Consider the following 27,450-nt stretch of genomic DNA (forward strand, 5'->3'; position numbering starts at 1 on the left):
TCTGTGGACTGAAAGGTCCCAGGTTCGATTCCGGTCAAGGGCACGTACCAGGGTTGCGGGAACATCCCCAGGAGGGGGTGTGCAAGAGGTAGCTGGTCGATGTTTCTCTCTCATCCATGTTTCTAGCTCTCTATCTCTCTCCCTTCCTCTCTGTAAAAAATCAATAAAATATATTTAAAACAAAAAACAGAAAGTAAGATTAAGGAATTGAATGAATATGGGGAGGACCTTAGTTCAGTATAGAGGAAGAAGAAAGAGGATGAGTGGATAAGAAGAAAGAGAAAGGAAAGGAAAAAATATTTTAAATTAGGTTAAAATAAAAAAATAGAATGAATAAAAAATAATGCAAGAAGAAATAAAAATAAAGAAACAAAAAAAGGAAATATAGAAAAAAAAGAGAGAGAACAAAATAATAGTAAAACACAATAAAAATGAAAAATTTTAAGTGTCATTCTTTTCCGCCAAGATTTAATGCCCCATGGGGGCTGGTTTAAGATCCCACACTTCTGTACTGTCTAGCACTTCTCAGTTTCCTGTTAGATTGTTGAAGTTCCAAGTGGCTCACTGCCCTCTGTGTCTTCATCCACAGCCTTGACCGCCAGCTGGTGGGATCAATCTTTCCACTTAGCTTATCTGCTCACTTTTAACCTTAAATCTCTCAAGTGGCTGTTTCTGACAGGGCTATAGGTGGGGAGGTTCCTGTATAGCTTTCCAGGACTGAACAGCCTCTCTTCATGCCAGTCTCTGAAGGCTCTCAAGGACTATTTAGATTATTTTTTGTATCATTTGTACTGCTTAGGCTGTAGTTTGGGTGTGGCTGTATTGGTTGCCTGGAGACTGCAGGGAGGGGCTATCTCTTCAGGAGGAAATGGCTGCTTAGGGCTCACATGTCAGGTATGTCTCTGCCAGACTCCAGGCCACCTCTCCCTGACCTGCTCTTCTCCGGAGCCTCTCCCCAGGCTCCACAAGTTCACACCTCAGCCACGGTGTTTGTATTTGAAAGGTCATATGAGCTGGGTTTAGTGAATAAAAGTGAAGACCAAAAAGAGGGGAAAGAGCTGCGCCACTGCGAGTTTATCTCCCCTCAGCATGGCGCAGCTTAAGCAGTTGTTCAGGCTGCCCCTCCAGGCTCAGCCTCTTGTGGCTGTGAGCTTAGATCTAGAATCCCCTGCTGCCAGCAGCCCTGTGAACTTCCTTTCCACAGTCAGATATTACAACTGTCCCCAGGGATGTGGCATTGGTGCTGTTCAGCTTCCTTTTGACCTTCTGGGCTCAGAGGTCTTGCAATTCTCTCCAGCCCAGATCCCTGATTTTACCATTCTCCAGGCATCCTCTGCCCTTCCCGGCTATGAATTGTCTCACCAGCCGTGTCTACTTCACCAATTCGTGGTGGATGTTATTTGATTTAGTTGCTTTTTTTATCTGCTCCGGGACAAGGCTTGGGGCATGTCTGCCTATTCCTCTGCCATCTTGTCTCCTCAATTTAACATCTTACGATTTTTCAGTATATTAAGGTCTTCATTTATACAAAGAACTTCTTTCAGAAAAAAGCAAAGGGCACATATCCAATTGAATCATACTTCAAAAGATGACATTGCTATGAGGAGCCTGATAGTATGGTCCAGATACAGACTAAGAGTTCAGATAAGGAGTAGATGCTTTCATTGACTGTTAAAAGCAACTTTGCCCTGGCTAGTTTGGCTCAGTAATTAGAGTACCAGGCCTTGCACCAAAGGGTTTTGGGTTTGATTCCTGGTCAAGGGCATGTACCTGGATTGCAGGTTCCTCTCTCCCTCCCACTCTAATAAAAGCAATGGTAAAAATATCCTTAAGTGATGGCTGTTAATCAAATAAATACAAGTTTGAATTCCTTCTATTTATATAGCTTCTAAGACTTTAGTTCCCATAATTTATAATAGCTTGAAGTAGATAAAAAGTAAAATTATAAAACTCTGGCTCTTCGACAGTGACTTGGCCATCTTCATGATCTCAGTCATATCTTTAAGTGTTTTACTTCCTATCTTTTAAGGGCTATCAAGAGGGGCCCACACTTTGGGTTTGGTTTTTTTCTTCTTTGCTTATTTGGAGCAGTGCAAATTCATGACACCCATATAGGTTTTCTCCGTGTCTGCTACTCATGAATGAGTCCCTTGTCTTAAGAGAGCAGTCTTAATTTTGTAGCAAGCAGTCACTGAAGGAAATGGAATATATTGATTGGATGAAAATATTTGAGTATCATCATGCATGACTTCTGTTTTGCCAGGTTATAATGCAACCATCCTGGCCTATGGGCAAACTGGCTCTGGAAAAACCTATTCAATGGGAAGTGCATACACTACAGATCAAGAGAATGAACCAACAGTTGGGGTCATCCCTAGGGTAATACGACTGCTCTTCAAAGAAATTGATAAGAAGAGTGACTTTGAATTTACTCTGAAAGTCTCATACTTAGAGGTAAATCTAATAATCTTTAATTATTCTGAGTTTAAATTTATCTTTGGGTAGAAAAATAAATCCTAATCAGGATTTTCCTGGCATGACTCAAATTAATAAATTGCATTTTTAGTAAATTACATTTTTATAAATTGATAGAAAAAACTTACTGTCTCCGTTGGATCTAGTTTCTACCCAGTTCTTTCCTCATTGTCAGAATAGTCTGTTTAATCTGATTGTTAGAAGACTTGGCATTGCCATATAGAAAGATGATAGGAATTCTTTTAATTCCAATTTGGCCTGTAGTATGGATTCCCTATAGTCTGCAGAAAAATATTTGATTTCCTTTTACTGTTTTGAGGCTTCAGTGATAATTTTGCTAATTCATGAAGAATGTTACACAATTTGGGTGACATATTGAGTTGTATAGGTGATGATAGAGTGTGTTTATTCAAAGATATTTATTCAGTATCTACTATGTTATAGTCCCTATTCTAGGTACTTGGGCTATATCAGTGACCGAAATAGATAAAAATCCTTGCCCTTGTAGGTGTTTTCATTCTAGTGTATATTAGTATAGATTGACCGGTTATATCTAACCACCAAATATCAAAAACACTTGTTTAGGGAACTTACGGCTTCTGGTTGGTCCTGTAGCAGTGATAACATATCTTCAAGGAGCAATAATTAAACATACACAATTTAAGCATGCAATTATAAATTGTATGTGAATTCTTCATCCTGAAGTTTAATTTTAATAGGTATTGGAGGTTTAGAGTTGGAAGATGGGAAGTTAAAAATCATTAAGATTAGCCTTCTTGAATTTTCATTAACCCAGTTGTGGTCAAAGTAATCAAATGAAAAAATAACTTAGGAATGTTAAATAGTAGGAACAACAATACTAGCAAACAAATATAGTGCTTACTATGTGCTAATACATCCAATAGTACATTAGTATTATTGTTATTTGTTAATACTAGTAAACAAATATAGTACTTACTATTTAAACACTGTTGTATGTACTTAAAAGTTCTGGTTGTTGAAATATCGGTTGACACTTCTCCCTTTTGCTTCCCACTTCCATCCTCCACTAAGGGTACGTAACTTAACAGTATAACAAAATGGGTGAAGGTGACACTGTTAGGACACCATCAAAGAATTGAATTTGGGCACTCATGTTACTTTTTGTTATGTCTGCTATTTCTAAGAGACTGTCTTAAGAGAGCATTCTCAATTTTATTATAGTAACGTGTGGATTCATTCTTACAAGTATCAGATGTTTGTATGTATGTTTAAAGTCCTTTTCTTAATTAAAAACAATATGTTTGTGGTAAAAAATATTTTAATGCAGAAAGTCACAATGAATTTAAAAATCATCTACGATCCCACCACCCCAAGTTTACCACTGTTAATATTTTTTTTTTTACCACTTTATTTTCAACAATAACAGATTTACAATGAAGAAATCTTGGATCTTCTATGCTCATCTCGTGAGAAAGCCTCTCAAATAAATATACGAGAAGATCCTAAGGAAGGCATAAAGGTATGTGTGTTGTTGTTGTTATTGTTGTTATTGTGTTATTGTTGTTATTTAAAAACGTTGCTTACTACTAAAATTAACATCCCTTTTTTTTAACATTTAGGTTTTAAATGACTACCAACATCTTTCAGATTTTGTGTGATCCTAATTTCCTTTGTTAATCTAGAATTCCTACTATCACTTTTCTGTTCCGTCTTCAAAGAATACTAATATTAATTAAATATTTATTTATTAACTATTTATAGAGTTCTAAGTCTGGGCTGTCTGGTTCAGTTGCCACTAGCCCCAAATGGCTATTTAAACCTAAATTAACTAAAATTAACTAACATTTAAAATTCACTCCCTTAGTTACACCAGCCACACATCAGAGTTTAATAGTTATAATAAAATAGGAATTAAATGCCAAGCATTATTTGAGGTGAAATTTGGAATACAAAGATGTGTAGATTTTGGACTCAAATTGGGGCACATAAGGACAAGTTTGTAAATACTTTTCAGATAGATGAATGAACCATAAGTCAGTAGAGAAAAGAATAAGGGTATTCTTGTAGTAAAGAATAGGTTAAGCAGGAAAGTAGAAAATATACTCCTAGGGTAATAAGACCAGACCAGTCAGTCTGAATTCAGGGATATGAGTTGGGAAGTAATAGGAGATATGTTAGGACCAGATTAGGAGTCCATGTTAAAGAATTTAGTTTCTATTCCTATGAATACTGTATAAGGTATTTAATACTTCTGAATGAAGGTTTGCTGTTGATACTTTTATCAATTCTTTATCTTAATGTGTTTATCTCTCCAGCTAAGTTAGCTCCTGGATATTATCCTCATTATCTAGCACAAGTCTTTGTAGTTTGATAAAGTTTTAGGAAACAAGGTTTTTAGGAAGACTAAACAGACATGGATTGAAAAGGAGAAAGACTATGATGAAAAAAGCCAATTCAGAAAACTGCCTTATTTTCCCGGTATGAGGTAATATGGGCCTGGACTAGGCAAGTATGAAGAAAAAGGAAACAGTGGGTTCAAAAGAAGGACTAAGGGAAAAAAGAATGACTAGGAGTTGGTGACAGATGAGATATAGAGGACTTGAAGATAAAGCTGAGGTTTTGAGAATACAGATATTAATAGAAATGGAGAAGGATTGGATAGAATCAATATTGGTGGGAGGAAGATGAGTTTGATTTATAATTTACTGATTTCAAAGTAAGTAGCAGACAATTATAAACAGAAGACTAGAAAGTAAGGTACCAATGTAGATTTGGGAGTTATCTATCTATAATAATAAAAGCGTGATATGCTAATTAGACCAGATGTCCTTCTGGACAAAGCCAGGGCTGCAAGTGAAGCTCAGGTCGTAGGTGCCTGCTGGCAGCCAAAGGAAAGCTTGGGTCCAGGTGCCAGAGGGAAGGTGGTGCAGGCAGCCGGGGGAAGGAAGGCCTACTTTTGCACAAATTTTGTGCATCAGGCCTCTAGTGTGTGTGTGTGTGTGTGTGTGTGTGGTTGTGTGTGTGTATGCGCCAAACAATGGAACAACCAGTTGCTATGATACACACTGGCAGCCAACCAGCCAATCCAGGCCCCGATCACCACCCCAACCTTCTGCAGCCCCTCCCCACGGCCAGCCCTACCCCAAATTGACCCTCCTCACCCCCGTTGGGGGCAGAGCTAGCTTACCAACCTCCTGCAGCCCCTCCCCTACGCCAACGCAGCCCCAATCGGCCCCCATGGGGGCAGTCTGGTTGGACCCCACCAATGCATGAATTCGTTCACCAGGCCTCTAATCGAGTAATAAAATCATAGCATATTGGGGGTATCAGGGACTTACTCTAGTTCAATCTCCAGAGGCTCCAATAGATTTTAACTTGTATAAACCCTCATAGCTAAATATAGTACCAAGCCTAAGCCCCTGTTTTTCTGGCTTCCTAATCCAGTGAAAACTATTCCATGCATAGATTAAAAACAGATCAGAGGTGCCCTGACCAGTTTGGCTCAGTGGATAGAGCATTGGCCTGCAGACTGAAGGGTCCCAGGTTTGATTCCCAGTCAGGGCACATTCCTGAGTTGTGGGTTCCATCCACAGTAGGGGGTGTACAGTATGCAGTCAATCAGTGATTCTCTCTCATCATTGATGTTTCTGTGTCTCTCCTTTTCCCTTCCTCTCTGAAATCAAAAAAAAATATATATTTTTTAAAACAACACAAAAACAAAAACAGATCAGAGGTATAAGGAGGAGCTAGAGTTACACAGAAGAGAAAGTAGCAAAGATCAATATCATTGTTGTTTGCCCTTGCTGCCCTTCGGGCCAAAGCTTACATTCACTTGGAGCTCCCTGAAAGGTATCTTATCCATTGCTACTCTAAAATCTAGAGATCTTTCCTAGCTCTAGTATTGACTGGCATCTTTGTTTTGGAAGCTCCTAGTGGAGATTGAAGACCTTGGTTTGCAGGGATCACAGTGATTAGAGTTGCTAGATAAAATCATGACTATTCCATTTATTAAGATTGTCCTGGAACATCAAGACATTTTTAAACTACCAATTCTTATATTTCTGATGAATTATTTAAGTATGAATCATAATCATAAGGGATTTTTTTTTCCTTCTCAATTAGATTGTGGGACTCACTGAGAAGAATGTTTTAGTTGCCCAAGATACTGTTTCCTGTTTGGAACAGGGCAACAACTGTAGGACTGTGGCCTCCACAGCTATGAACTCCCAGTCATCCCGATCTCATGCCATCTTTACAATCTGCATAGAGCAAAGAAAGAAAAGTGACAAGTAAGTTACAATTTAAAGAGTCAAGATTTTTAATGTTAGTTCTACTGAAGTTGAATATTAGGTTGCTTCTTTAATTGATTTGACAAATATCTGACATCAGTACTCTGAGCACTAGTAACCTTTGGGGCCATTTTGACTGACTTAAAAGAAAAGAAGAGCTGGCAAGTCAACTTTGATACTCAGTTATCCTTAAGCTTGTGTACTCTTCTCACTTGTGTCTTCCTGTCATTATCACAGGAGTAGCAGCTTTCGCTCCAAGCTGCATCTTGTAGACCTTGCTGGATCAGAAAGACAAAAGAAAACCAAGGCTGAAGGGGATCGTTTAAAAGAGGGTAAGAATAATTAAGGCCACAGTTATAGATAAAAACTTCTAGTCCTGTTATTGGTATTGTTGGTGTTTTGACTGGATAGGTCACAATATAATAGTACCTACAATTCAAGCTTGAGGCTGATTTCAGAAATAGTTAAGAAAATTGTTTTTTTCCCTTGCAATCATTTTCTAATTTAAGTATGAGATTTGGATCTGGCCCTTGGTTTGATTTTATCTGGGCCAGGCAATATTTTGTTATTCCAGCTACTTATGATTAAAATCAATATCCTCAACTATTTACTATTCTTCCCAGATGTTGTCACATAAACTTCATCAGCTTGGCTTCATTTAAGTTGTCGGATATATATAGTGACACTTCTAAGGCTAGGACAACCATGGTATTTGTTGTTAGAAACCTTCATTTACCCTGTTTCCCCGAAAATAAGACAGTTGTCTTATATTAATTTTTGCTCCCAAAGTTGCGCTAGGTCTTATTTTCAGGGGATGTCTTATTTTTCCACGAAGAAGAATACGGTACACATTTATTGTTAAATGAAAATAAAGGAAATTTATTACCTGTATATGGTACGGTAGAACGGTAGTTGTCAACACAAACCAGACAAACTGTGAATCCTACAGTATCAAGAATTTACTCATTTATTCAATGACAATCATGTCGTCATCTTCTGGAACATCATCATGACAATCCAATTCCTGAATTTTCTGGTGAATTTCTTCTGACTCCATTTCTTTCAGAATCAGTGGACCAAATCTCTCATGTTTAGCAATAGCACTGTCTTTAAATGAATACTTCTTGTCAAGGTAGCCTGCTCGCAGTGCATTTGCAATGCAACTGTCAGTGATTTTTCTTCCATGAATTCTTCATCCAAGTCACAGCTTCTTGCAGTTTAGGTTTCACAAAGTTTCCACGCTGATTTCTCTCCATTCTATTTTCAATGTAGTCATTAATTTCCATGCACAAATTGTCTTTGAATGGCTTGTTTATTGCAATATCAAGAGTCTGGAGATAGGCCATCATTCCTGTGGGAATCATTATCTGATCTATTTTTCTTTTGTGAAGAAATGTCTTCATGTCTTTAGTGTGGTGAGTGCTGGCTGCATCCCAGACTAGCAGACCTCTTTGGCTCCCTCGCATAACAAGCAGCAGCATTAAATCGACCCACTTCCTTATAACTGCTGGTGTGGCCCAGGCTTTTTCAGTTTCAAGAATAAAAACACCCAAAACACATTCAATCTTTTCCTTCTTGCCCTTAGAAATGATTAAAAGTGGGATTTTAGTGCCATCCAGACGAATTGCCAAAATACAGGAAACACGTGCACTTTTGTAAGCAGTGGAGGGAATGTACACTAAGGAGGCACCCCGCTGTTCAATTGTTGTTTGAGATGATTGGCCCATAAACACTGCAGTTTCACCCATAGCAATCATGTTGGAAAGATAGTATTTAGAGAAGTCAGCATCATCAATAAAGGACTTGAATGCAAGTGCTCGCTTAATAACTTGAATATCTTCCAACCTAAACAATGTTGTAGATCTTCTTAAAAACAGTTCACTTTGCTGAAGCAAATTATCCAGCCAGTGATGTGATGCTTTGAAGTCTTTGGGGGCTATGTCAAACTGTGGTGCCATTGCAAGGGCAAATTCTTGAATCTGAGCCCTATTCACAACCAAAGCCTTTGCTCTCCTGTCAACAGCCCATTCACAGATCAGGTCTTCCAGCTCGGAAAATAATGGTTGCCGACCTGATCCACACTTGCGCTTTTTAGCATTTCCCTTGTCCACTTGTTCAATGAGGTTACCATACTCTGCTCGCCATTTTCGGACCAATAGGATACTCAACATCTTCTCTTTGCAGAAAGCAGTAAGATTTTGGCCCCAAGAGTCTTCCACGATTCCTTTCTTGTACTCCACGGAGTAGCTTTTTCTTTTTGCACTCATTTCTAGGGGTAAAAAAAAGGAATTGGGGTATCAAGGTGGGGGGAGGGGGATCACTTAAAATGACAAAGGGGGGATCAGAGGGGGAAATCAAAATGGCACAGGAGAATCAGAGGGCGGATTACCATTTTAGTAACCCCTTTTGATCCTCCTGTGTCATTTTGATTTCCCCCTTTGATCCTCCTATGTCATTTTAAGTGATCCCCCTCCCCCCACCCCTGTGACACTGAACACCTTCACCAGACATCCCCCCTACCCCTTTATCAGACATTTACCCCCTGAGGCCTGCCTGGGGACTGTCACTGGGCTTGCTGGGGCCTGGATCTGGGCTGGAGCAGGGTCTGCCACTGATTGAGAACTTTCAGTCATCATGAGGGCGGCCGCGTAGGTAGTGTCACCAGAGACAGACCAGCACTCACCACCTTCACTGCGTCCCGTCCACTCTAATCCTCCCGCTCTTCTACATGCATCTGCGAAAGTCTCCTCCTCTCTTTTGTCCTGCGCTCACTGCTCACTCCGACCTCCGCTTCGCCTCCACACAGCAGTGACATCAGGACTCCGCGTAACGTCACACGGTAGCATGGTAATCTGCATGCTGTGGGAATAGTCTTTTAAGCAATTATTAGTCAACCTAACAAAAATTAACCAGTTCCTATTTCTCGACACTCTATCCCCTGAGCCAAACCGGTTTTGGCATAGTTCCTATTTCTCAATTTTGTGCTTAATGATCTCATAAAAGATTTCATCAAATGCCTTGCTAACTATGTCTACCATATTTCTCATAGCCATCAACTTAGTAACGATAAAAAAGAGAAATAAGTATTAGCTTAAACTGACTTCTTAGTGAATTCAAGTTGGCTTCTAGTGCTCATTCTTCTGTTTCTATGTTACAGCAAGTAATCCTTTCTAATAATAGAGTAATATGCAAATTAACCATCACTCCGTGACAAAAATGGTGGTGCCCATAGACACAAGATGGTGATGCCCAGTCCTCTCAGGCCCGCCGGAGACCTGCAGTCCCAGGGAGCGCTGACCATGAGAACCAGCAGCGTGGCCAAGGCTGTAGGCCTGGGAGGTGGCTGCACCCTCTGCGTGATCTGCTGCTAGCCTCGGCATGCATCCCTGGCACCATCTGCTTCCAGCCGTGGCCCTGGCCATCCACCTGGGAGGCTCCCGCACTCCCCCACCCCTCCTACCACAATCTGCTTCCAGCCCCAGCCCGGGCCATGGTCTTTCGAGGCAGCCGGCCCCCCCACTCCAAGAGATCCGTTTCCAGCCTGCCTGTGGGCCTGCGAGGCGGCCTTGCCCCCCAGCGTGATCCACTCCCAGCAGTGACCCAGGTCGTAGGCTTGTCGGCTGGGAGGCACCTGCACCCCTCTCAACTCGATCCCCTCCCAGCCATGGCCAAGGCTGTAGGCCTGTCAGCTGGGAGGCGCCCGTGCTCCTCTCTGCGCATTTTGCTTCCAGCCACGGCCAGGGCTGTGGGCCTAGGAGGCAGCCTCACCTCTCCAGTGCGATCCGCTCCCAGCTGTGGCCCAGGCCAAAGGCCTATTGGCTTGGAGGCACCTGTGCCTCTCTTGGCACATTCTGCTTTCAGCCACAGCCATGGCTGTGGGCCTGGAAGGCAGCCTTGCTTCCCCGGCGTGATCTGCTTCCAGCAGTGGCCAGGGCTGTAGGCCTATCAGCTGGGAGGTGCCCGTGCTCCTCTTGGAGTGTTGTGCTTTAACCCGCGGCCAGGACTGTGGGCCTAGGAGGCAGCAGTGCCCCTCTCTGCATGTTCCACTTTCAGCCGCTGTCAGGGGCGAGGCCTATCGCCTGGGAGCTTCTGTGCCCCTCTCAGCTCTATCTGCTCCCAGCCAAGACCTGGGCATTAGGCCTATTGGCTGGGACCCTTTTCCCTCTTGGAGTGTTCAGCTTTCATCTGTGACTATGGCTGTGGGACTGGGAGGCAGCCGCGCCTCCCAGGCATGATCCACTCCCAGGGCCATAGGCCTGTCAATTGGGAGACGCGCTCCTTTCAGCGTGTTCTGCTTCCAGCTGTGGCCAGAGCTATGGGCGTGGCTCTCCCATGCGATCCACTCCCAGCCATGGCCCGGGCCTTATGGCCTGTTGGCTGGGAGGTATCTGTGCCCCTCTAGGCATGTTCCACTTTCAGCTGCTGCCAGCTTCTTCCCAACCTGCAAAACTTCAGCTTGATTCCCTTATAAAGGGAAGAGAATAGGACAGGACATCCTCAGGAAACAGTGACAACTGGTTGCGTGTGTGGACTGTGCTGGAGCTGTGTCCACAGCACTGTGGGAACACTGAGGAAGGAGCAAGCAGATCTGGCTGCAAGGATGGGGAGAGGGCCACAGAGACCTGGCCAACCCTCAAAGGCTGAGTAGAACTTTCATAGGTAGAGAGGATTGAGATTATTAAGAGGAGAAAGGCATTTTGGAAGAATTTCTAGCAGAAGGGGAAAAATGGGCCAAAAAGTTTGTGGAAAAAAGGATAAGTCCAACAACCACATGATATCACCTTACCAAGGTCTCTTGAAATTCCTGTTTAAAGAGTTTATTTTATGACACTTTTAGTTTGGGTTTACATTTTTACTGGTTTGTCAAGACCATGGCAGGTACACTGTCCAATATGTTAAAGAAAAAACCCTATCTAATAAGAGGGAATATACAGGGGAGGGCATTTGGAGGTGACCAGGCTGACAAGGGAGAGCAGTTGTGGATGATTGGGCCGGCCGGGGAACAGTAAGGTGTCAATCAGGCTGGCAGGGGAGTTGTTAGGGGCAATCAGGCAGTCAGGTCAGGCAAGCAGTTGGGAGACAGCAGTCCCAAATTATGAAAGGATGTCCGACTGCCTGTTACGAAAGGGCTGTGGGCACACCTCTCCTTGTGGGATCGGGCCTAAACAGGCAGTGGGACATCTCCCGAGGGGTCCCAGATTGGAGAGGGTACAGGTTGGCCTGAGGGGCTCCCACCCCCAGTGCACAAATTTCATGCACCAGTCCTCTAATCCATTTATAGTCTAGAATATGTATCAAATATACTGTTCTGTAATTTATGGAATTAACTTACCTCTTTTTTATTAATGTTGAAATTATATCTGCACCATCTTCTTGAACATCTTTTCTTCATGATTCCTCAAAGATCTTTCATATAGCTTCAGCATTCTCATCAGAATTACTCTTAGTTAACTTGGCTAGAAGTCATCTGGTCCAAGATGTTTGAACTTTTATTAAAGTAGTTGAGGTCTCACTACCTCTTTACTCATATTGGGCTTCAGTTCCTCCAGGAAATGAGAAGGCAGAAGCAAAAGTAGTAATTGAGATATTTTACCTCTTTGTCATTTATCAGTATTACCAGAGGCCTGGTACACGAATTCTTGCACAGGTGGGTTCCCTCTGTGTGGCCTGAAGAGATTGGGTCCCAGCTCTCACCCCCAGCCTCGCAGCCCCGCAGCGCCACCTGCCACCCCGCCTTGGCCTGGCACCACTCCCTCACCTGCTCCACTATCCTGCCTGTGGGGCAATCAATTGGGGCCAGGTCCCCCACCCAACTCCCTCAGCACCTGGGAGCCAGGTGGTGGCTCTGCCTACTGCCACTGATGCTGGTCACCATCTACAGGTTGGTCAGTGGGGCGATCGGACCCCGACTCCCACCTGCCTTGGCCTGGCGCCACCCGCTTACCTGCTCCACCATCCCTCCACAGTCCCACTCTGGTTGGGGCCTGTCTGGGCCAACAGTGCCTCCACTGCCACCCACTGCCAGTGCCACATCTCGGATGACCACCATCTTTCACTCCACCCACTGGTGATCAGTGCACCTCCTAGCGAGAGGTCAAACTCCCAGTCTGGTAGTCAAACGACCTCCCGAGGGAACATATGAACATTAGGCTTTTATTATATAGAATACTGCTGGCACAGGGTGGAGACCTGTTTCTTCCTCATTCAATTTTTTGTTCTATATGTACTTAAAAGTGCCCTTTTTGTTCTATGTTTGCACTTTGCAATTTAACCTTTTTATTTAAAGGTTCTTGTGCCCCTTTGACTTTTTTTTTTTCAGGTGTACAGTTCTGAGTTATTTTTTAATGGTTTTATTGAGAGAAATAATTCACATAACATAAAATTCACTGATTTAAACTGTACATTTGAGTGGATTTTAGCATATTTATAGTTGTGCAGCCACCACCACAATCTAATTTTAGAATATTTTCTTCATTTCAAAAAAGAAACTCAATGCTCATTAGCAGTCACTCCCATTCCTCTACCTTCTGTAGTCCTAGGCAACCACTAAACTATATTTTATCCTATATAATAAAGAGTAATATGCAAATTAACCATCACTCCACCACACCCACAAGCCAATCAGGAGTGAGTATGCAAATCAACCCAACCAAGTTTGCTGCGGCCACAGAGAGAGCAGGAGGGAGGCTTGGTTTTCCCCAGCGATGGAGGAAGTCAAATTTTCAGCATACCCTGGCCAGCCCAGGCCTCCACTTAAGGCTACAAAGTTTCAATTATAGAAGATAAATAAATCCCGAAAAAAATGGCGGCAGCCACAGAGCTGGAGAGAGCAGGAGGCTAGAGTTGCCCCAATGATGGAGGAAGTCAAGCTTCTGCAGCCCTGGCCTGCTTTGGCCTCCACTTAACGCTACAAAGTTTCTTTTTTTATATATATAACTTTTTCTTTTTTTTATTGTTTATAGTATGTGTGTGTGTGTGTGTGTGTGTGTGTGTGTGTGTGTGTGTGTGTGTATATATATATATATATATATATATATATGGTATGTATATTAATACACATATCTCCTTTTTTTCCTCATTGAACTTCCCCAAGCCTCTCCTACCCCATCCCCTGTACTCATCCACCCCCGCAAGTGTCTAGTGTTTATTGGTGTGCTTATATGCATGCATACAAGTCCATTGGTTGATCTCTTTCCCTCCTTCTCCAACATTCCCCAGCCTTCCCACTGTAATTTGACAGTCTGTTGGGTGCTTTACTGCCTCTGTATCTTTTTATTCATCAGGTTATAATCTTTATTTTCCAAAAATGAGTGAGATCATGTGGTATTTTTCTTTCATTGCCTGGCTTATTTCACTTAACATAATGCTCTCCAGGACCACCCATGTTGCTACAAATGGTAAGAATTGCTTCTTTTTTTATGTCAGTGTAGTATTCTATTGTGTAGATGTACCATAGTTTTCTAATCCACTCATCTGCTAATGGGCATTTAGGCTGTTTCCAAATCTTAGCTATGGTGAATTGTGCTGCTATTAACATAGGGATGCATATTGTCATTTCTGATTGGTGTTTCTAGTTTCTTGGGATATATTCCTGGAAGTGGGATTACTGGGTCAAACGGGAGATCAATTTTAGTTTTTTTATGAAACTCCATACTGTTCTCCACAGTGGCTGCACCAGTCTGCATTCCCACCAGCAGTGTGAGAGAGTTCCCTTTTTCTCCACATCCTTGCCAACACTTGTCGCTTGTTGATTTTTTGATGATTGCCATTCTGACAGCTGTGAGATGGTACCACATTGTTGTTTTGATTTGCATCTCTCGGATAATTAGTGACTTTGAGCATGTTTTCACGTGTCTCTTGGCCTTCCTTCTGTCTTCCTTTGAAAAGATTCTATTTAGGTCCATTGCTCGTTTTTTGTTTTTTATTGGATCATTTATCTTCTTTTACTGAATTGTATAAGTAGATGCTGGAGATTAAATCTTCATCAGTGATAACATTTGCAAATATGTTCTCCCATTAAGTGGGCTTTCTTGTTGTTTTGTTGGTTACTTTTGCTGTAAAAAAGCTTTTTATTTTGATGTAGTCCCGTTTGTGTATTTTCTCTTTAGCTTCTATTGCCCTAGGAGCAGTATCAGTGAAGTTCTTTTGGCATATGTCTGAGATTTTGCTGCCTGTGGATTCCTCTAGTATTTTTATGGTTTCCCATCTTATGTTTAAGTCCTGTATTCATTTTGAGTTTATTTTTGTGTATGGTATACGTTGGTGATCTAGTTTCATTTTGTTGCATATATCTGTCCAATTTTCCCAACACCATTTATTGAAGAGACTGTCTTGGCTCCATTGTATGTTCATGCCTCCTTTGTCAAATATTAATTCAGCATAATGGTTTGTGTCGATATCTGGATTCTCTATTCTATTCCATTTGTCTATCTGTATGTTCTTGTGCCAGTACCAGGCTGTTTTGAGAACTGTGGCTTTGTAATACAGCTTGATATTTGGTATTGAGATCCGTACTATTTATTATTCTTTCTCATGATTGCTGTGGCTATTCACGGTCTTTTTTTATTCCAGATGAAGTTTTGGAGAGTTCTTTCTAGGTCTGTGAAATATGCCATTGGTATTTTAATGGGGATTGCATTGAATCTATAGATTGCTTTGGGTAGTATGGACATTTTAATGATGTTGATTCTACCAATCCATGAATATGGTGTGTTCTTCTATCTGTTTATGTCTTTCTCTCTCTTTTTTTTCAGTATCCTATAGTTTTCCGTATGTAAGTCTTTTACTTCCTTAGTTAAGTTTATTCCTAGGTACCTTAATTTTTTTGGTGTGCTGGTAAATGGGATTGCTTTTTAGTCTCATTCTATAAATTCACTATTAGTTTATAGAAACGCCATAGATTTCTTGGTGTTAATTTTGTATCCTGCTACATTGCCAAATTTATTTATTAAGTATGTTAGATTTTTTATGTAGTCTTTTGTGTTTTTTATGTACAATATCATGACATCTGCAAAATAAGGACAGCTTTACTTCTTCTTTTCCAATATGGTTGCCTTTTATTTCTTCTTGTCTGATTGCAGTGGCTAGTACATCCATCACTGTGTTGAACAGGAGTGGTGAAAGCAGGCATCCTCGTCTTATTCCTGTTCTTAAGGGAAATGGTTTTAGTTTTTACCCATTGAGTATGATGTTAGCTGTGGGTTTATCATATATAGCTTTTATTATGTTAAGGTATGATCCTTCTATTCCCACCTTGTTGAGAGTTTTTAACAAGAAAGTGTGTTGGAATTTGTCAAATGCTTTTTCTGCATCAATTGATATGACTATGTGATTTTTATCTCTCAATTTGTTTATGTGATATATCACATTTATTGATTTGTGGATATTGTACCATCCTTGCATTCCTGGGATAAATCCTACTTAGTTATGGTGTATGATCTTTCTGATGTACTGCTGGATCGGATTTGCTAGAATTTTGTTGAGGATTTTGGCATCTATGTTCCTGAGGGATATTGGCCTGCAATTCTCTTTCATTGTGTTGTCTTTATCTGGTTTTGGTATTAGGGTGATGCTGGCTTCATAGAAGGAGCTTGGAAGTGTTCCTTTCTCCTGAGTTTTTTGCAATAGTTTGAGGAGTATAGGTTTTAGTTCTTCCTTGAATGTTTGGTATAAGTCCCCTGTGAAGCCGTCTCGCCCTGGCTTTTGTTTGCTGGAAGCTTTTTAATGACTGCTTCAATTTCTTCCATAGTTATTGGCCTATTGAGCTGTTTAGATTCTTCCTGATTGAGTTTTGGAAGGTTATATTTTTCTAGAAATATGTCCATTTCCTCCAGGTTGTCTAGTTTGTTTGAATAAAGTGGTTCGTTGTTTTTTGTAACAATACTTTGTATTTCATCGGGGTCTGTTATTATTTCACCTCTTTCATTTCTGATTTTGTTTATTTTGGTCCTCTTTCTTTGCTTGTTGGTGAGCCTGGCTAGAGGTTCATCGATCTTGTTTATCCTTTCAAAGAACCAGCTCTTGGTTTGATTGATCTTTTATATTGTTTCTTTGTTCTCTATGTCATTAATCTCCGCTCTGATCTTGATTATTTCCTTCCTTCCTGCATACACTGGGCCTTGTTGCTTTCTTTCTAACTCTCTGAGTTGTAGGGTTAGGTAATTTACCACCAATGTTTCTTATTTTTGCAGGAGGCTTGTAGAGCTATGAATGTCCCTCTCAAGACTGCTTTCGCTGTGTCCCATAGATTTTGGATTGTTTTGTTTTCATTGTCATTTGTTGCTATAATATTTTTTATTTCTTCCTTGATCTTTCTGATAACCCAGTCATTGTTTGATAGCATGCTGTTTAGTCTCCATGTGTTTAATTTCTTTGGTTTGTTTTTATTGTATTATAGTTGATTTCCAGTTTTATGCCACTGTGATCTGAGAAGATACTTGATATGATTTCTATCTTCTTGAATTTGAAGAGACTTTGCCTATGTCCCAATATGTGGTCTATCTTTGAAAATGACCCATGTGCACTTGAGAAGAATGTATATTCTGTGGCTTTGGGGTGAAATGTTCTGAAGATGTCAATTCCATCTGGTCTAATGAGTTATTTAGAATTGATGTTTCTTTGCTGATTTTTTATTTAGAATATTTTTCCAATGGTTATAGTGGGGTATTAAAGTCTTCTACTATTAGTATATTGCTGTCAATCTCTCTCTTGATATCCTGCAGGAGTTCTTTTTATGCATTTGTATCCTCCTGTATTAGGTGTATATATGTTTACCAGAGTTATTTCTTCTTGATGGATTGCTCCTTTTAGTATTATGTAGTGGACTTTCTTATCTCTTGTTATGTCCTTCTCTTTGAGATCTAATTTGTCAGATATAAGTATTGCTACCAGCTTTTTTTTTTTTTTTTTTTTTTTTTTTTCATTTCAATTCGCCTGGAAAACCTTTTTCCATCCCTTTACCCTCATCTATGTGCGTCTCTTTTTCTGAGGTGGTTTTCTTGTAGACAGCAAATATATGGGTCTTGTTTTCTTATCCAATCCATTACCATGTGTGTTTTGATTTGGGCATTTATCCATTTACATTTAAAATTATTATTGATAGGTACTAATTTGTTGCCATTCTTATTCTTTACCCCTGTGTTCCTTCTTCACTTCCAATATTCTTTTTTTTACAGCAGACCCTTTAGCATTTCTTGCATTGCTGGTTTGGTGGTGATAAATTACCTTAGTCCTTTTTTGTCTGTGAAGCTCCCGATTTCATCTTCAATTTTGATTGATAGCCTTGCTGTGTACAGTATTCTTGGATTCAGACCCTTCCTTTGCATGACTTTGTATATTTCATTCCATTCCCTTCCCTTCTGGCCTGATGAGTTTCTGTTGAGAAATCAGTTGCTAGTCTGATGGGGGTTCCTTTGTGTGTAACTTTCTGTCTCTCAGTGGCCACTTTTAAGATTCTTACTTTGTTGGTATTTGCCAATTTAATTATAATGTATCTTGGCGTCAGTGTTTTGGTGGTCATTTTGGGACTCTGTGAGCTTCTTGGATTTGTGTGTGTTTTTTTGTTTGTTTGTTTTGTTTTTTTTCCATATATCCAGAACATTTTCTGTCATCATTTCTTCAAACAGGTTTTCTATTCCTTGCCCAGTTTCCTGTCCTTCTTCAACCCCTACTGATAGGTTGCTTGCCCGTAATTCGTTTACTTCCTTTTCTGGTGATGCCTGGTTTTCGTTCATATGTGGGCTGTTTCTTCATCTTCTCATGGTCTCTCTTCTCTGGATGTCTGGTTATGTAGCTCTCTCTCTCCCTATCCCCAGCGAAATCTGACTTTTTTGTGGTGGAGTGAAGAGCTCCTTTGAATCCGCGTATTTGTGCCAATTGCGGACCAGTATTCTGGGACTCCTAGCTGTTCAGTGTTTGTTGCAGTTGTGGATTTTCAGGCTTCTGATAAGATCCACTTTCCCTTTCAAGATGATGAGGTTTCCCCGTCCACACCCATAGCTCTGGTAGGGGACCATGCTGCAGCTGCAGTGGGAGCTCCCCAGTTAAGGAAACCCCTCCAGCATTCCCCCACCTTCTCCTGGAGTTTAGCTGTTCCTTAGCTTGCCAACAGATACTCCCTGTGAGATCCTCAGCTGCTCCTTTTTTGCTCCAGGACAGGCTGGAACATGTCTGTGTATTCTCCTGCCATTTTCTCCATCTTCTTGAACAAATAGTCTTGCTGCATTTGTATTCTCCCTCTGATATTATTTTGAAGCCAATCTCAGACATGTTTATTTCAGTTTGTACCTGAAAAAAAGTCCTATTTTATATAATAAAGAGGGAATTTGCAAATTGACCATCACTCCAGCACAAAGTTGGTGTACCCACAGGTGAAGCCAAGTCCAATAAGGAGCCTTAAGGAGCAATCAGCAGGGACCAGAGACTACACCCTCCCCCAACCCTGTGAGGTTTGACAGGGGACCTCAGGCTGTGCCCCCCTACTGGCAAGGCTTGACAAGGGACCTCAAGATACGCTTCCCATCCTGATGCTGGGCTAGGGGACCTCAGGCCACTCCCCTTGCCCCAGCACTGGGCCAGGGGACCTTAGTCTACACCCCTTGTCTGGCTGGGCTTGACAGGGGACCTCAAGGTGTCTTCCATTATTTTCAGCCACCTTCTCAGTTCCCCCAATGCTGAGTTGAGGGAACTCTGGCCTCGCCCCTGCCCAGCAGGGCTTGACAGGGGACCTGAGGCTGCGCTTCCTTGCCTGATGGAGCTTGATGGGGGACCTCAGGCCATGGGGGCTTGATGGGGGATCTCAGGCTGTGCCCCCACCCAGCTGGGCTTGACAGGGGTCCTCAGACCATGGGGGCTTGACAGGGGATCTCAGGTCGTATCCCCCACTTGGTAGGGCTTAACTGAGGACCTCAAGGCACACACCCCCGCCCCAGTCTGGGCTGGGGAACCTCAGGCCATGCCCCCTGTCCTGGCGCTGGGCCAGGGGACCAGAGGTTATGCCCCCTGCCCAGCAGGGTTTAACAAGGGTGGGACTGGCCAGGTCTAGATATAGCCCAATGGTGTGGTGGCCGGTGGGATCTGGGTCTCATGTGACTTTGAGTTGCATGTGGGTGTGTGGGGATTTGATTCTGGGTCCCATAGTGAGCCCCAGACTCTGACAGGAGGAAGATTGTCATATACATTTTACTAATTTTCTTTCATCTCTGACACTTCCATTATAGAGAAAGGGCAAATAGCAATATTAAATTATTTCCTCTAATTAATCTCCTTTTAATGTGCAGGAATTACGTGCACCGGGTCACTAGTTTTAAATAATCACCTAAAATTAATAATAATGCCTTAATATAATCAAATGTCTAATCAGTGTTCACATGTCCATTAGTCTTATGATTTCATTTGTCTGGATCATGAGCCAAACAAAGTCCATACATTGTTATTAATTGACTAGAGCCCAATGCACAAAATTCATGCAAGAGTAGGCCTTCCTTCCCCCGGCTGTTGGCACCGGCTTCCCTCTGACACCCAGAACCCAAGCTTCCCTCACAGTCCCGGCTTCATCCAGAAGGTTATCTGTCTAATTAGCATATTATGCTTTTATTATTATAGATAGGTCATCTTCAATAGGTACCTCTTCCCATCTTTGGTTCCGAGCTTCAATGTATTCATTCATAAGATAGGATTTGAATGTATACTCCCTCAGAAATATGAGGATTAAGTAAACTCATAGACAGTGAGTGGCCAGATTATTATGATCTCTGAACGCATAATAATCTGGCCTCTCAGTGTGTGTGTGTGTGTGTGTGTTTTAGAGGCCCGGTGCATAAATTCGTGCATGGGTGGGGTTCTGCCAGCCTGGTCAGGGGGAGGGGACATGGGTGGTTGGCTAGCATGCCTGCTGGTCAAACTCCTGGTCAGGGGGACAATTTGCATATTAGCCTTTTATTATATAGGACTAGGGGCCTGGTGCATGAAATTCGTGCACTGGGGAGGTGTCCCTCAGCCCAGGCAGCCCCCTCTCACATACTGGGAGCTCTCAGGGGATGTCCTACTAATGGCTTAGGCCTGCTCCCCATTGGGAGCAGACTTAAGCCACAGTCTGGCCTCCCTTTGCTTGAGGCGACCGGGCTGATCAGGAAAAGGCGCCAGCCCCATCGCCCCACTGCTGCAGTCACTGCCAGTCACCACAGCTGCCAAGGTATTTTCATCAACATGGATTCCAGTCCCTTCACCATGAAAAAATGATAACTTTCTTTAAGCATTTTCAAGATATGTCTTTCATAGAATATGACATTTCTTTATTTTTCGTTTTATTCTCACTTGATGATATGTTTCCATTGATATTTTCCCCTTCCCTCCGATCCCAAGTTCAGCCCCTTCCCAAGCCAAAAACCCCTGCCCCAGGCTTTAGGCTTGGAAAGGGGTTCCCCCTCAGAACCTCCGATCACAGGCTCAGCACCTCCCCAAGCTTAAAGCCTCCGCCCCAGGCTTTAGGCTTGGAAAGGGGTTCCCCCTCAGAACCTCCGATCACAGGCTCAGCACCTCCCCAAGCTTAAAGCCTCCGCCCCAGGCTTTAGGCTTGGGAAGGAGTTCCCCCCTGGCACCTCTAATCATAGGCTTGGCCCCTTCCTAAGCCTAAAGCGTCCACCCCCCACCCCCCACCCCTTCCCCCTGCCTGGAACCTCTGATAGCAGGCTCAGCCCCTTCCCAAGCCTAAAACCTCCGTCCCAGGTTTAGGTTTGGGAAGGGATTGCCTCCCCATCCTCTGATCGCAGGCTAGGCCCCAGGCTTTAGGCTTGGGAAGGGAACCCCCACCCCTCCGATCACAGGCTCGGCCCCTTCCCAAGCCTAAAGCCTCTGTCTGATGGCCTGCTGGGAGTGACCTGTGTGCCCAGGAGGTTCCCGGGAACCAGGTATATATGTAAATTAACTTCCATCTTTGTTGGGTTAATTTGCATACTCACTCTGATTGGCTGTGGGCATAGCAAAGGTACGACCAATTTAAATGTTTCTATTATTAAATAAGATATATACTGAATGTCCAGGTTATTAGGCGCTCAGAGATCATAATAATCTGGCCACTCAGTGTATATAAGACATATAACATAATTTCTGGTGTGTAGTAGCCTCTTTGTACTTATTAATTCTGTCTTCTGTGTTTTTATTTGCTCTGAGTGGTGGTTAATAAGGAATATGTGTATTTTCCGGCATATAAGACTTTTGAAACGAAAAAAAGCCAACCGAAAATCGGGGGTCATCTTATACGCCGAGTATATCCTGAAAAACGTCTCGCTATGCCGCTAAACAAATTTTCCAACTCGATCCCGAAAATCGTCTGGGTATGCCGCTAAACAAGTTTTCCAACTCGATCCTGCACCCATCACTGCAAGGCTGCTCGGACCGCCTCTCCAACTCAGCCAATCCAAGCAGGCTTTTTATGCATGCAAATTATACATGTTCTGTACCCGAAGCTACACTGTGTTCTAGTAAAAAGCCTGCTTAGATTGGCCAGAGTCAGAGAGGCGGTCTATTAAAAAAAGAACTGGTGTTGCCTCGGAAGTGGGGGGGTAGTCTTATACAGCGAATATAGGCCTAAACCTATGTTTTAACTGTAAAATTAGGGGGTCATCTTATACGCCCGGTCATCTTATACTCCGGAAAATACGGTATTTATAGATAAATCCAGCTGAATGAAGACCCCCCCAGAAGCTTGAGATGGTGGTTGTCAACATTTGAGGTAGACTCTGTGGGTGGAAGAGGCTTATAGGTGTGTGCAAAAACCTTTTTCTTAGCTAACACAATATTGCCAAAGCCAAGCTGTTCCCCACTGTTAGAGGAAATGATTTTATCCCTATTGAGAACTAGAAAAGTTGCTAGCCCCTCTAGAATATTTTCAGAGGGTAGATATGGCCCATCAGAATTGTGGTGCATATTACTGTACATAACTGGGGGTGAAGGAAGGGGATGTATTCAAGTGTCGGATTTGTTTTGTGAGACCAAAAGGTTTATGACAAATCACGGTTGAGTCTTCAAGTGGAGCTGCCTTTAGCTGAAGAGAAGCTAATTATAAAACCAGGCATAGGTATATAAGAAGCAGACAGCAGAGAGAAAGATAATGAGTTTGATTTTGGACATGTCAGATTTGGAATAAGTATTGGAAGAGTCCCTAAAGAAAAGGGAAATTCTGAGCTTGAGCTTAGAAGTAACATCAGGGTTGGAGATAAACATTTGGAATCTATGGGTGAGGTCTCCCACGTGAGTTGTGTAGAGAAAGACTAGATAATGAGTGAGACATTAAATATTAGTAAGGAGCACTGATACTTAAGAGTCAAGGGTAAAAGAGCCAACTAAAGAAGTCAATGGAAAAGAGTGTCTAGAAAGAAGGGATTATCACCTGTGTCAAATGCTTCGGAGTAGTTACATAAGATGAGGACTGAGAAGAGACAGACGGATTTGTCCATTGAGGTTTTGGGGATATTTGCCACAGTGGTGTAGGTTGAGTGGTAAGGAATCAGGGCAGGTTACATCAGGTTGAGGGGAGAATTTAACTACCATTATGAATGTGGTGTTTATCTTTTTTATTAAATTTCTTATTCTTGTATCCCTTAACGATGTGGTGGTATTTTATGTGTTTCTAAACTTTTCATAGTTTCATAAAATGTGTGGGTTTTTTGTCACTTTTTTTCCTGCTCAATGTTATGTTTGTGAGATTCATCCATCTTGATGCATATAGCTGTATTCTTTTTATTTTAAACTAGTCTTGGGTTTTCTTAAATATAAAATCATATCAGTAAAAAGAAAGTGATCTCTTTGCCAATATTTATTTCTACCATTTCTCATATTTTTTTATTATTAAGGAAAAAGATACACCCTGGACTTGTGAAATTGCTTTCCTCGAGAGGTGGGGTGAATAATCTAGTTTCTGATTTTAATTGGAATGGTTTTATTATTGTAATATTTGGAATAATTGCTTCTGGTTTTGGTAAATGGTATTTAATTCTTATAGTTCCAAAAGTCTTTTTTATGCTGTACTTTAATCTCCTTCAGTTATATATTTTAAAGCTCAAATTGTCTGTTTCCTTCTCATTAAATGCCAATTTGAAATTTTCTGCTACTCTCTTTCTTTGGCTTCTGGATCCACTTAAGTGTATTGTTATTTTCTTTACTTTGCTCATGGGTGCTCAAGTCTATTGCTGGTCCCTTAAGTCATAGCAGCTGTGTGTGTGGAAAAGGCACAGTGGTTTGTGTCCATGAGACAGCACTGTAGAAGCATTATGTTGCCAGTCAGCTTGTCACACGTTTGGGAAACATCAAGAGGACACCTCTTTGTACTCTTGTTCTCTGGTGCTGTCCTTGTCTTAAGGTAGAGAGGACTCAACCCAACACCTCAGTTTCTTCTCAGCATTTTCAGGTCCAGTGAAACCTGGCACACTCACATAGGCAATGTCAACTGTTCTCTAGGATTTATAGAGTTCTCCAAGCCATGTTCCCATCCTTTCACTTTGGCTATACTACAGCACAGTCCAGACCCGTGACCTGGAGTTTTCATCGGTACCAGAGAGAACTTACTCACAGATCTCAGATCTATCCTTTGAGCTAACTCTCTCAGCAACTACTTGGCTCAAAAACAGAGTAGATGGATCAGACTTGGGAATAAAGAGGATCTGGGCTATCTTTAACTTACAATCTTCCCAAAATCCATCTACATTTAAAAAAATATACTACCAAAGTCCCATAAAGGTATATTATTACTCATTTTTGTGAAGTTTTCTAACTTTTCTACTAAGTATTATTACCAATTTGGTAAGAGAATAATGCTATCTTATTTTTTTTGTAGGTATCAGTGAAGTTAAAAATACTTTTATATTTATAGACCATTATATTCTGTATTATCTATTCAAGGTATTTATCTCCCTTTACTCAGTGTGTTGGTGTTGCACATTTCTTGTTAAGTTTATCCCTATTTTTTTGTTGTGGCTTTGAATATAAAACATATTCAGCTCACTGCCAGGTAGATTATAAATAGATTACAGGTAGATAAGAGATTATTCAACTGAAGTATAATACAAAATACAGGAAAATGCCCAAATTATAATTTTCTACTCTGATGAATGTTCACAATGTGAATATACCTATATCACTAGCACCCACCTCAAAAAACCATATTAAAGCCCTGGCCAGTATGGCTCAGTGGACAGAGCATCGATCCACATACTGAAGGGTTGCAGGTTAGATTCCAGTCTAGGGGATGTGCCTTGGTTGCAGGCTTGATCTGTGAAGAGGCAAGTGCAGGAGACAACCAATTGGTGTGTCTCTCTGATCGATGTTTCTCTTTGTCTTTCCCCCACCCTTCCACTATCTGTGTGTGGGGGGGGGGGAGGAAAAATATCCTTGGGTGAGGATTAACCAAAGAAACAAACAAACATGTTATGAGCATTCCAGGAGTACCACTTGTGCCCACTTCAGTCTCAGTCTTTCCCAAAAGATAACATTTGTGTCCGATTCCTCTTATTCAGTGTAAGATCACTAGAGAAAAATAAAGAATGCTTAATTTCAATTTCAGATAAATGACAATCATTTGATAGGGAAAATACTTATATTAAAAACTAGAAGCCCAGTGCATGAGATTTGTGTACTTGGGGCGGGGCGAGGGTGGGGTAGATCCCTCAGCCTGGCTTGCGCTCTAGCAATCTGGGAGCCCTGGAAAAGCTCCTGCCATCACCTTTGCACTTGCCAGCCATCAGCCCTGCTTCTGGCTGAGGGGCACTCCCTCTGTGGGAGTGCACTGACCACCAGAGGGCAGCTCCTGCATTAAGCGTCTGCTCCCTGGTGTTCAGTGTGCGTCATAGCAACCGGTCATTCCATAGTTTGGTCGATTTGCACATTGGCCTTTTATTATATAGGATGATTCATCATTTATCTGAAATTCAAATTTAACTGGATACCTGTATTTTTTTTTCTTTTGCTAAATCTAGTAACCCTAACTCAATGTTATGAGATTCATCATCATCAGTATTATTATCTTAAATCCTCTCACAAGGATATGCTTTTTTAATTGATTTTTAGAGAGAAACAATTGATATCAGAGAGAAACATCAATTGGTTGCCTCCTGTATGTGCCCCAACCGGGATTAAACCTGAAACTTAGGTATGTACCCTGACTGGGAATCAAGCCCACAACTTTTTGGTGTGCAGGATGACACTCCAACCGAGCCAGGGCCATCCATATTATTGCATGTAGTTATAGTTCATCCATTTTCATAACTATGCATAGTCCATTGGTAAATGTATAACATTTTATTTTTCCTTTCTACTGTTTGATGTGCATTTAGGTAATTTCTAGTTTGGGGATATAATAAATAGTGCTACTATGAATATTCTTGTACATATATTTTGGTAAGCATATGTCCACAAATTCCTTAAATCTTGAATCCTATAACTGCTACTCTATCGCCTTCCCTTCAGAGTCAAGCTCCTCAAAAAAGTTCACTTTGCTTAGAAACACACGTGATTCTTTCTTAGTTGCTTTTTTTGGTAAGATATTAATTAGCATCATTCATAAATCGTGTATATTTTAAAGTAAAACTGTAACTTAGGTTGTAAGTCAGCATTTCCAGCACCCATGTATATCCCTCTCAGGTAATGATCCCCTTCCTTCCCTCTTGAGGTAACTATTCCTGATTTTTGTGATAGTAATTCTCTTGCTTTTCTAGATGCCCTGTGTATATATCTCTAAAGAGCATAATTTAGTTTTTTCTATTTTTAAACTTTATAGCAATGGAATCATATTGTATATAATCATGCATTTTACACCTTTCATTCAATATTTTGTGAGATCCATCTATATTGCATATAGCTATAGTTTCTTTATTTCCATTTCAGTACAGTATTCCATTGTATGACTATACCACTAATTATTCTTTCTACTGCTGATAGATATTTCAGTCATTTGCAGTTTGGGGCTATCATCAACAATGCCCTGGCCCTGACTGGGTTGCTTAGTTGATTAGAGAGTTATCCCAATACACCAAGGTTGCAGGTTAGCTTTCTGGTCAGTGTAGATACAAGAAGCAACCAGTGAAAGCAATAAATAAGTAAAACAATAAATCTCTCTCTCAAATCAATTTTAAAAAGTTTTTAAAAAATGACCTTATGAACATTCTTGTTTATGTATCCTGGTGCATACTAGTATGTGTAAGAATAGACCTTCAAGTACAATTACTAGGTTATAGGGTACACATATACCCACTGTCTTTCTAAGTGTCCCAATGTATGAGAGTCATTGTTCCACATTCCCCAGCAATGTTTTGTCAGAATTTTAAATTTTTGCTAAGCTAACAGGTGTGGAAGACCTCACTGTGATTTTAATTGTCACTACCTCCATGACTGAAGGGTTGGATTACCTTTTCATGTATATTGCCATGTAAATTTTCTATAAAATGCCTGTTCTAGTTTTGCCCATTTTTCTATTGTCCTTTTCTTACTGATTTCAAAAATAGTATGCTGTAGGTTGTTCATCTTTGTATGAAAATACTATAGATTCTAAACACTGTTCAGTTATAATAATTGCAAACATCCCCACCCCCACATGTTTTACTAATATGCCTCATCTCTGGTTTATATTTTTACTCTTTTCATTTGATTTTTTAAATTTTATGTCTTGTATAAAAGCTTCATAGTATTACATTTCACATTTAAGTCGTTAATCCAC

At 41.2% G+C, this 27,450-nt stretch overlaps 1 protein-coding gene across 2 annotated transcripts in view; it reads left to right on the forward strand.

Annotated features, from left to right (window-relative positions):
• Nucleotides 1-27,450, forward strand: part of KIF4A (kinesin family member 4A) — a 145,780-nt gene that overhangs the window by 9,427 nt on the left and 108,903 nt on the right. For both annotated transcript variants that reach the window (XM_036411442.2, XM_036411439.2), the window contains 4 exons: nt 2,264-2,454; nt 3,884-3,976; nt 6,580-6,746; nt 6,984-7,078. In XM_036411442.2, the coding sequence (XP_036267335.1) occupies nt 2,264-2,454; nt 3,884-3,976; nt 6,580-6,746; nt 6,984-7,078 (546 nt within the window). The remainder of the gene's footprint in view (nt 1-2,263; nt 2,455-3,883; nt 3,977-6,579; nt 6,747-6,983; nt 7,079-27,450) is intronic.

The sequence above is a fragment of the Pipistrellus kuhlii genome, unplaced genomic scaffold (assembly GCF_014108245.1).
Source record: "Pipistrellus kuhlii isolate mPipKuh1 unplaced genomic scaffold, mPipKuh1.p scaffold_m20_p_40, whole genome shotgun sequence".
NCBI classification, from domain to species: domain Eukaryota; kingdom Metazoa; phylum Chordata; class Mammalia; order Chiroptera; family Vespertilionidae; genus Pipistrellus; species Pipistrellus kuhlii.